This window comes from Hemibagrus wyckioides, linkage group LG13 (genome assembly GCF_019097595.1).
Source record: "Hemibagrus wyckioides isolate EC202008001 linkage group LG13, SWU_Hwy_1.0, whole genome shotgun sequence".
NCBI classification, from domain to species: Eukaryota; Metazoa; Chordata; class Actinopteri; order Siluriformes; family Bagridae; genus Hemibagrus; species Hemibagrus wyckioides.
The window spans coordinates 15,337,196-15,347,657 of NC_080722.1; the positions used below are offsets into that span (position 1 = coordinate 15,337,196).

A 10,462-nucleotide genomic window follows, 5' to 3' on the forward strand; every position below is an offset into this window, starting at 1 on the left:
AACAATGTCTCATTTTACTTCAATTAAAAAAATCACTTTATTAATCACTACAGGAGCTGGAATCACACACAGAGCTCTGTACGGACTAGGAAACACTATAAAGGTTTTAATAGCTTTTCATTACCTCAGCAAGAACACAGAACAGAATGTGCTGTAAAAAAAATGTGGCATCTTATTAGTCAGTCTAAAAAAAATATACACAGTAGTGCTGCTATTGGGAAACATAATGATGCAGTTTTTCATTTATGAAGCATGATCAGTAGTGCAAGCGGGTCAGATTTCTATTTTATTCATGCCTCTGAATTATTTATATAAGACACTATGAAATGAACTGGGTAATTCTTTACGACAATAAATATCACAATCAGTCTTCATCAGTGGATGATATTCTTACAAGTATATTTTTTTGTACTAATTTTTTTTTTTTAAATGGACAATTTTTTATGTAAATGTGGCATTTTTCTCATTCAATTTGCATACGTAATAAAACTTAAATCTATTCTTTAAATTAAACGTGTGTTAGAATTAAAATGTAAATTAAAGAATTAAAATTCACTGTTAAGAGAAATGCTCTGAAAGCATATTATATAATAATTTCACTTGATATGTGATGGAAATTCAACAGTAATCAACATTTCTGATAATAAATCATTTATTAGTAATTTTTGACTGAATGGTAAAATGAATGAACATTTTCCTGAATAAAGATTATCTAGAATTGTTTACGATTTGAGGGGAAAATGGTTTACAATGTGACATTATATGTTCTAACTTATGCAAAGTAGGTGGTGCTTAAAGCATTCTGCTCATTTTTTGATCATGCAGCGGTCAGGATTAAATGAAAACCATGACACGAACACTTGATATTTTTATCTTCATATGTCTAAAATCTGAAAAACTCTGAAAAATGATTGACATGATATGCTGTACCCGTAGCATTATGTTTAATTATACTAATTACTGCATAAGTCTCAGTTAAAAGGCTAAATTGAAAAAAATGCTTAAGGTCATATGGATCGTACCATTCCATGAGGCCAACATCTTAGTGTCCAGGTGAGGTGGAGGCCGTGCTCTGCGCACATCGGCCAGTTTGGCCCTGGCACTGGCCAGCACTTCACTCAGCTTGTTCACACTCAGGCCAAAGTGCGCAGCAGTGAGCTGCACAGAATAACGCACAATCAGCACATTCTGACCCTGCAGCTCTCCATGAGGATCCTACACATACACACAAAACCAAAAGAGGAACACAGAGTTCATATGATGCGTACAAATAATAAGCTACACTGGTACAATATTAAAATTCTTAAGAACAACGTGGTTCGCAAGTTCCCAGATATTACTCATAAAAAAAAAAGTATTCAGAGATACTCTTCCATATTTAGGACTAAATAATATAAATATATAATAAATGAAGCTCCTTCAGTATATAAATACTTGGGCGTAATATACACACACACAATCAGCCATACAATAAATCCACTGACATGAATAACATTGATTATTTCGTTACTATGGCGCCTCTCAAAGGGGTGGGATACATTAGGCAGCAAGTGAACAGTCAGTTCTAAATGTTGATGTGTCAGAAGCAAGAAAAATGAGCAAGCATAAGGATCTAAGTGACACTGACAAGTGTCAAATCATGATGATTTGGTCTGAGCATCTCCAAGTGGTCTTAAAGGGCATTCCCAGGATGCAGTTCTTAGTACCTACCAAAACTGTTCTAAGAAAGGGCAACCGGTGAGCCTGTAACAGATTAACAGGCTGGACTGACTTGTCGCTTACCTGGGGAAGAGATGGCACCAGGATGCATTATGAGATGATGGCAAGCTGGGAGAGGCAGTGTGATGCTCTGGACAATGTTCGGGCTCTGGCATTCATGTAGATGTTACATGGACCCATAACACCTACCTAAACTAAGTATACTCCTTCATGGCAACAGTATACCCAAATGGCAGTGGCCTCTTTCAGCAGGACAATGAGCTCTGCCATGCAGCAAACAAATGTTCAGGAATGGTTTGAGGGAAATGACTTGAACAGGTGTTGACTTAGCCTTCAAATTCCTCAAATCTCAAACCTATTGAGCATCTGTGGGATGTGTGGACATACAAGTCCGATTCATGGAGCCCCATCTCATAACTTACAGGACTTAAAAGTTCTGTTGTTAACATCTTGGTGTCAGATACACAGGGAAACTTTCAGAGATCATCAATGCCTCAACGGGTTAGAGTTGTTTTGGTAGCACAAGAGAGACCTACGCAATATTAAGCAGGTGATTTTAATGTTATGTCTGATCAGTGTGTGTCTGTGTTAGTGTTGTGCCCTTGCGTTTATTTCAATTTATTTTATTTTCCTTCCTCTTTTAAAGCTGAAATATTTTTTTCTCTCCACACAGCACATTGCTGAACTTGTGTTTTTATAAAGAAATGTTAAATACTCGACCTGCTCTGGCTGTACATTTCCTTGCTCTTTAACACCGTAATGATGCATAAAGATGCCAGCTTGTGTTGCACCCCCAGTGGCCTCCTCCACGGTGTTTGAGAGCAGCTCCCTGATCTCTGCAGCTGTCCACACACAGAATGCTCCCTCCCTCTTCTCGCTGGACTCAGCCGTGGGCAGAGAGTCTGCATCCTCAGCACTGTAGAAGCCACCAGACTGCAGGGGGCAGCACAGTGTTATAAAAGAAATTCTTCATTATATAATAGATGATTAGAATACACTACAGCAAAACTATAGTCATTTATTTAACTCTAGAATAGGACATCATACACATAAATTAACTACAGATCAATTCTGCAGAGAGCTCTAGACCGCCCCAGGATGACTTATTAAAACAGATCCTAAGAGCTTCAGATTCAGTCAGTATGAGAAAAATGTTTGCTGACCCATGCGATATATCCTCACCCTTTTAGTGTAAATGTGTGGAACCTGACCTATGCCACAAGAACTCATGTAAAACAAATACACTTGTGGTATATTAGGGTGATCAGTTCCTCATAACTAGATCATAAATCACAAGAAATATATAACCATAATTCAAAGGATTTAAATTGGCTTTCATTCACTGACAGTGGACTATTTATCATCACCAGTGTATGAAGGTGGCATGACCTCAACATGTATGAAGATTTTTCCTCCATCTGGTTACTGTAACTCAGCAAGGCAATGGAGAGTAAAAACTAATAAGAAGAAGGATGGCGCACCTGGTGGCTAAGGTCTCTGGAGACGTAGTGCAACACATCACGGGACACATCTGCGAATAAGCGCTCGCCAGACACCTGTGTTAAAAAGCAGCAACAGTACCAGACCATCTGTGTGCTGAGCTAAGTCATGGTTTTCATGGAGTGCCAGACTTTATAAATCACTAGATTATCTATGTCAGTAAAACTGCATTTGGAAACAAACACAACAAGTTCATAAAGTTAAAAGATTCTAACAAAAATGATAAATAAGGAATGAAATGCTAGGGCTGAAAGAGGACAATAATCAACAACGAGGTTGTGTATAAAAACGAGTTCCTTATAAAAACGAGTTAACGAGTTCCTTATAAAAACAACTTTTTAACCACATTTAATGCTTAATGTCCATGACATGGTTACACAGGTCCTTTTCTCAGTTGTTATAGCATCTTTAAATTTTTTTATTTCTCACTTACACAACCATACACAATAAGACATGCCTTACTGACTTATTGAAAATCTTCAATTAAATTAAGTATAAAAATATATTAAGAATATAATTTCAATAGCATTACAAAAAACATAAAAAATAATAATTTAAATATTTACTATGATTACGGTATACCATAGCGCTGTTGATTTCTCAAATCAGAACCTCATGATTTATTTTCTAGAACAACATGGCTCTGAGATCAGTTCTGCCTTAACATAAAAGATCGTTCTATTGTTCCTATAGTAACAGCTAGTTCACAGGAATTTGTATATCAGACACTATAAATAGCTATTAATATCTGAAGGTAATAATAACAACTGGCAATAAATAGGATTATTTAATAGAGAACCACATAGAATTATGAATGGTGATGTTCTGTAAGTAGATGTTTATTTTATATTTATGGAATGAATCTAAGGTGTCAGCACTTTGTAACTGTCAGTCCCACAGGAGAGTTTTCTGTGGTTCTTTCCGGTTCCTCATTAATAAGCTTTTTTTGTTGTTGTTGTTTGTTTGGTTGAGTTTTTTTTAACTTCAAGAAAAAGAAAAAAAAGAGAGGCTGGCACAGGAAAAACTGTTCATAGCTGCTATGATGTCAATGATCACAGGAAATAACTTGCCTTGTGGATGTTCCACAAGTTGTCTTATTCCATATCTAAACAGACATTTTCTGACCATCCTTTTTTTCTGTCTTAAAATTAGTAAATAAAAATAAAAAACTTCTTGTGCTGCTAAAACCACATTTTTGCTACAGACCTGCCTCTGACGGTTCCTTCAAAAATATGCAAAATAAAAATCTCCTCGCAAAACATCAGCAATTATTTTCAATTCACTCTGTGGAGCTCCTGCTATCCAAGTCCCTGTGCAAGCTGTCACATAAATTTATGTATTAGCACAAGAATCTAAGGCTTGCAACTTGCACGACTGTTAGAGCTGCTGATACAGAAATCAACAGTGCTTTGGTATAAAACTTTATAAATTATTATGTGAGAATGGAAAACAGGCTTAATAAATGAACACGCACGCGCTATAATATTCTTCTTTGTGAGTCTTTCCCACTTTTTACATGAATAGAGAGAGTGTAAAAAAAAAATATCTCCATGCTGATCAATGAACTCAAATATTTGCGTTGGTGGAAACGGGAGTATTTAGAGAATGGAAAAACATACCATATGTTCATCAGACATACACACACCCACACACACACACAAATGCATAGAGCCACCTGATATGCAGTGATATAGGCCACTGCCAGCTGGGCCTGATCATACAGCATCTTCTCAAAGTGGGGCACGTGCCAAGACGAGTCAGTAGAGTACCTGTGAAAACCCTGAGACCGACAGAAGAAAAGAAGGAAGACAGATCACAGGGCTTGATGCGGTTTTATGTTCTAGTTTTAGCGCATGAATCACCTCAGGTTTGGGAAAGCCTTAAACTACCTGAGCCACGTGGTCATGAATTCCTCCTAAAGCCATCATTCGAAGGGTGTGGAGAGTCATCTGGAGTGCTTCTGCTCCCTCTGAGGAGGCACGATTTACAGACCAGTATGACATCAGGAACATCAGGTTCACTGGAAAGCAGAAACAGTGCCACTGAATAGCAGTGAAAATAACGCCACAGCTGGATGATTCAGATTCACTTGGTGCAAATCCACTACAAACCAAAACAGTGTTTATCAACGACAGCTCTTGGGATTTGTATCTACTCACATTCAGATCCTCCCAGTGTCTTGTTTACCTGGCGTGGGGAACTTGGGTGTATCACTGAATCCTCCATACTCCTCTTCGTATGAGTGAGCCAGCTGTTGAAAACATCTGCGAGACACATCTAGAGCTGGCGGGAGAGTTTGTTCTGAGTGAGCAGAAATGGCTGTGGCCTTCTGCAGAGCGTCCATCACCCGTTCCCCACCGGACTCCAGCGCTTCTCTGTTATTCTGCCACTGAAACGGGTACAAGTGTAGAGGAGACATCAGACAAACAAAACCATCTAGTGCATACTCGTTTAAAATCTAGCTTTTCTTTAGGGCTTTTCACCATGTGCTTATCCCCTATTCTAAACCCCGCTTTTAACCTCAGGTGGTGGATCATTTTATACTTCTTTCTCAGGGTTATAAATCTCTGCTCTGAAGCAGAGTTAGCAGTGCTTTTGCAGCGTTAACCTGACATTGCAGTGGCAAGCGTGTACAGTGTGAGATGATGCTGTGTTTACATGAAACGGCTGGATGCTTTGCAGCAGTCACCCATTCTCATATCACGGGTTTTGTACAGTCACAGAAACCTCACGTGTTGTGTAAACTGTAAGTTGTAAAATGCACTTGGAGGGGAAAAGGCAAAGTGGAGACAGTTTTATTTTTACAGTTATGGTCAGAAGAGTCTGTTCAGGACAAAGTGGTCAAAAAATAACTTCCGAAAGTGAAAATGGCCCAGAAAGCTCACAAAGCAGTAAAAGATATCAGTACCTGATGAAGTGCAGAACAGACTTCTTTTAAACACAATTCTTAAAGGTCAAGTCTAAAGATCAAAATCAAGTTGCTGCAAATAAGAATGTTCATTCAGGGTTTATGAATGTACAGTGTGAAATGTGAGATTATGAATTTGTAGAAATAATTGTTAACCCTGGGTATGAAACATGAAACAATACAACCCACGATTCCGATTGCAATTGTGAACAGTCCTTTTGTTTTAATTATTTACATGTGTGTATCTGCTATAGTGCTTATTCTGATGCTGCATGTGGGGTATGCATAATAAAATAATCAGTAATTTGCAGTTATATCCTCACCAGCTTCACACACCAGCAAGCATGATTGTATTACTATAGAATAAACAACAGAGCAGTTTGAAGTTATTTGTATTTTTTATACTATACATTTTTTCTGAATCACTGTATTTTTGTTTATTTCTTATGCTTATGTGATTTAGCCTGTGTGTAACTATATGTGTGTAGCATTTCCCCTGTAATGTCATCTATTCTGCATCATAATGCCTCCCCATGTTCATTCTGCATATGGACAGGATGCAAAAAAAAAAAACTCCTGACCTTATATTAACTAACCATTAAACAAAAACAGAAAGCTCTGACTTGGCACTAAATCCATCATACTAAGTGTGTAGTTTGCACTAGTAGATTTATCCTGTACCTGCTCCATAACACGCAAAAGCACAGTTTTAAATCCAGGTCTCCTCCCCAGGTCTCGTGGAGGGAAGTAAGTGCCCCCAATAAATGGTTTCAGATCTGGAGTAAGCCAAACACTCATTGGCCAGCCACCGCCTCCACTAGTTACCTAATAAGGAAAAGAAAAAAATGGCACTTGACATCTGTGATGTGTATTTTACTGAATCATAACACATCATAGCAGCGTGCAGTATGTGAGGAATAAAACATGACAAGGCATGCAGTTATAGGAAAATAATCAACCATAATGTGGTGTGATGTGATGCAGCCTGTTATTATACTAACTTTAGTTGATTATTTATCTTTGGAAGCAAATCCTGCGAGTGTTTATTACATGTTTGTATTAAATGTTTTTATGTTATTACATGTTACATGTTTTTGGCTCTGGGTCGTTGACCAGAAGATCAAGGTTCAAGCCCCAGCACTGCCAAGCTGCCACCATTAGGCTCTTGACCCTGCACTCTGACCCCAATCCCCAAGGACCAGATATGCAAAGAAAGAATTTCACTGTGCAATAATGTATATCTGACAAATAAAGACAATTTTACTTTAATTTACTTTTCATCAAACTAAAGAAAGATGTCACTTTTTAACCATTTACAGTTCCCATGATCATTTTCATTACAGCAGTTCTAAACAGTTAATTCCCTCATCACTCTCTCTCTCTCTCCTCTCTCTCTTTCTTCAATTTTATTGAAGAACAAATTGTTACAGAGAAACTGAAACACAAAACCTACTGACTGCTACAAAGCACTGACACTGGAGACTCCTTCCATAAATAATACATTCAAATCTCACATAAAGTTTCACCATATCAACAATAATAATATTTTTGAAAAATAATATTTTTTAAGCAATGATTAATCACATTAGTTTGTGCTATAGAAATAATAATATGCTAGAAAGACTGTATTAATATAACCATGTGGTTTGAACAGCACTACAGTCTGAGGTGTGCTGGAATAACTAAGCAGTACCTTCTGACCAATCACAGAGGGGAATTCAACAGCGCTGGGGTAGAAAGCAAAAAAATGTATGACCTCATTAAACTCTTCTGTACTATTTTTCTTGTGAAGTGGAGTTCAGGTTCAGAAAAATATGAAAGATTGCAGAGATTAAGTGATTTAACAATATTACACTTAAAATTCAACCCTCTATTCATCTCATACTGTATGTAACACTTCATAGTAACACATGCACATTTTTTTACGAATATCAGTATCAGGACAGATTATTTTCTGAGTGAACCAAACCTGAACAAATGTCATGTAGACTTTGTCAACATCAGGTCTCTCCTCCCTGTCAACCTTTATGCACACAAAATTGTCACTGAGAATCTTGCCAATCTCCTCATCCTCAAATGACTCTCTCTCCATGACGTGACACCAGTGACAAGTCGAGTAGCCCACTGCGACAAAACAAAATGTGAGAATGGACTACAGAAATGGATTCATACTACCTGCTGTAAGCTGTGTTACCTGATAGAAAAATGGGTTTGTCTTCACTTTTTGCTTTGCTGAAAGCCTCTTGACACCAGGGATACCTGAAGAGTAAAAAATATAGAAATACAGAAAATTGTATGCTAATATCACATGTAAAGTTATTATTGTAAAGGTACTTATTCAACACACAAACTAGTGTAAAGCATTTCCTCACCAATCTACAGGGTTGTGGGCATGCTGCTGTAGGTATGGAGATTTCTCTTTGCTCAGGCGATTTATGTGTTTTGGATGGGGTAAACTCTCTCGTCCGTTGCTCCCGGATGCCATACTGAAACAGGCTGCTCTATAAATCCTAGGTTCAAACAGAGGTAAGTTTTCAGTTCAGTTCAGTGTCTATATACACTGATCAGGCATAACATTATGACTAATATTGCCTAATATTGTGTTGGTTTGCCTTTTGCTGCCAAAACAGCCCTGCACTGTGTATTCTGACACCTTTCTATCAGAACCAGAATTAACTTCTTCAGCAGTTTGAGCAACAGTAGCCCGTCTGTTGGATCGGATCACACGGGCCAGCCTTCATCCCCCACGTGCATCAATGAGTCTTATCCGCCCATGACCCTGTCGCCAGTCCACCACTGTTCTTTCCTGGACCACTTTTGATAGATACTGACCACTGCAGACCGGGAACACCCCACAAGAGCTGCAGTTTTGGAGACGCTCTGATCCAGTCGTCTAGCCATCACAATTTGGCCCTTGTCAAACTCGTTCAAATCCTTACGCTTGGCCATTTTTTTCTTTTTCTAACACATCAACTTTGAGGACAAAATGTTCACTTGCTGCCTAATATCCCACCCACTAACAGGTGCCATGATGAGGAGATCATCAGTGTTATTCACTTCACCTCTCACAGCTCATAATGTTATGCCTGATCGGTGTATGTCCTCAGTGTGCAAGCTCGTTTGCCTCATGTTAATGTGTTGGCATTACATTAGGAGCTGAAGCTTGAAGAACAAAGTGGCAAATTATAAGCATTTGTTTATCATGTCAAGTGCAGAGAAATGCAGTTGGGGTGATGTCATTTGTGTATTTTATTTCCATAACAAAATTTTCATGTTTTTTAATTTTCTGCATTTTGTCAGGGTTTTAGTACCTCTGCAAGACACACACACACACACACACACACACACACAGAGTTCAGAGAGGGCAATCAGGCTGTTTACTTCTTTGGACTCGGGGACGAAACCATACTACCCTGAGGAGGCACCTGAGTGAGGCACGTGCCAGCTCCCCACGCAGTGCGCGAGGCAAGCTCTGGGCTTCTGTGCCTACAGAGCCATGTCAGCTTCTATCTGTCTCCAGCTGGCAATGTACTCATCTACTTTTTTTCTCCAACAAATCAAATCGCAATTTTGACATGATGCTTGATGTAAACACATTCTAACTCTGTTAGACAGCGTGCTTGCAAAAAACAGCTGGTAAAGCGATTTGTTTACATTAGTTAGCTTGCTGGCTGGGACAAAGTGACATTCAGCATATCTGACATAGCATGAAGAAGCGATTTTATACTGCAGCAATCCCTGTGCTGTGCACTTTTTATAGTGAGTATAGTGAGCTACTAGTCTTTCCAACTGCGACATGTTTGTTACCTGAAGCTGTCCTGGGACGCAGTGCAGTGTAGAAGTCTATGGTCACTGTCAGTGTGTGTAGGTGTGTGTCCCCAGTCCCGCCTTACAGAAACAGTGAGACTCGGAGATGGGTCTTTTTTAAAGAAAGCTCCACTGAGCAGGCTGGAGGTCGCAGGTATAGTGGCAGATGACAGGGACCGAATCCAGCTTGATCTGAGCATCATAAAACCCCGCAAATACAAGAGTTCTAGCCAGAGTACCGAGTCCAGCACTGTCAATGTAAACTTCATAAATCAGCCACAAGAGGTCACTATAGCACCCTTTACTCACAAACCACTCATTACATCGAATTTATATTTCAATTCATTCACATAAAGCTCAACGTCAGTTTTAATCTGTTGGATCACCTTAATCAGGGTGAAAAATAATGTGAAGATAAACTTTTGTCTTTCTCCATTAAGGACAATATATATATATATCCTGTCCGCACGAGGGCGTCATATTGCGCTAGGCTACCAGGAAGTAAAAGTCCTTGGCGTCGCAAGCTGC

The 10,462-nt window shown here is 38.8% G+C and overlaps 1 protein-coding gene across 1 annotated transcript in view; it reads right to left on the reverse strand.

Moving 5' to 3' along the window:
• spata20 (spermatogenesis associated 20) overlaps positions 1-10,203 on the reverse strand; it is a 40,088-nt gene extending 29,885 nt beyond the window's left edge. Inside the window, exons 1-11 of the mRNA XM_058406786.1 lie at positions 9,935-10,203; positions 8,500-8,637; positions 8,322-8,386; positions 8,097-8,251; positions 6,809-6,952; positions 5,407-5,608; positions 5,109-5,239; positions 4,895-4,999; positions 3,201-3,275; positions 2,440-2,652; positions 1,023-1,215 (exon numbers count right to left, since the gene is read on the reverse strand). Coding sequence (XP_058262769.1) covers positions 1,023-1,215; positions 2,440-2,652; positions 3,201-3,275; positions 4,895-4,999; positions 5,109-5,239; positions 5,407-5,608; positions 6,809-6,952; positions 8,097-8,251; positions 8,322-8,386; positions 8,500-8,637; positions 9,935-10,203 — 1,690 coding nt within the window. The remainder of the gene's footprint in view (positions 1-1,022; positions 1,216-2,439; positions 2,653-3,200; positions 3,276-4,894; positions 5,000-5,108; positions 5,240-5,406; positions 5,609-6,808; positions 6,953-8,096; positions 8,252-8,321; positions 8,387-8,499; positions 8,638-9,934) is intronic.
• Positions 10,204-10,462: the final 259 nt, after the last annotated feature.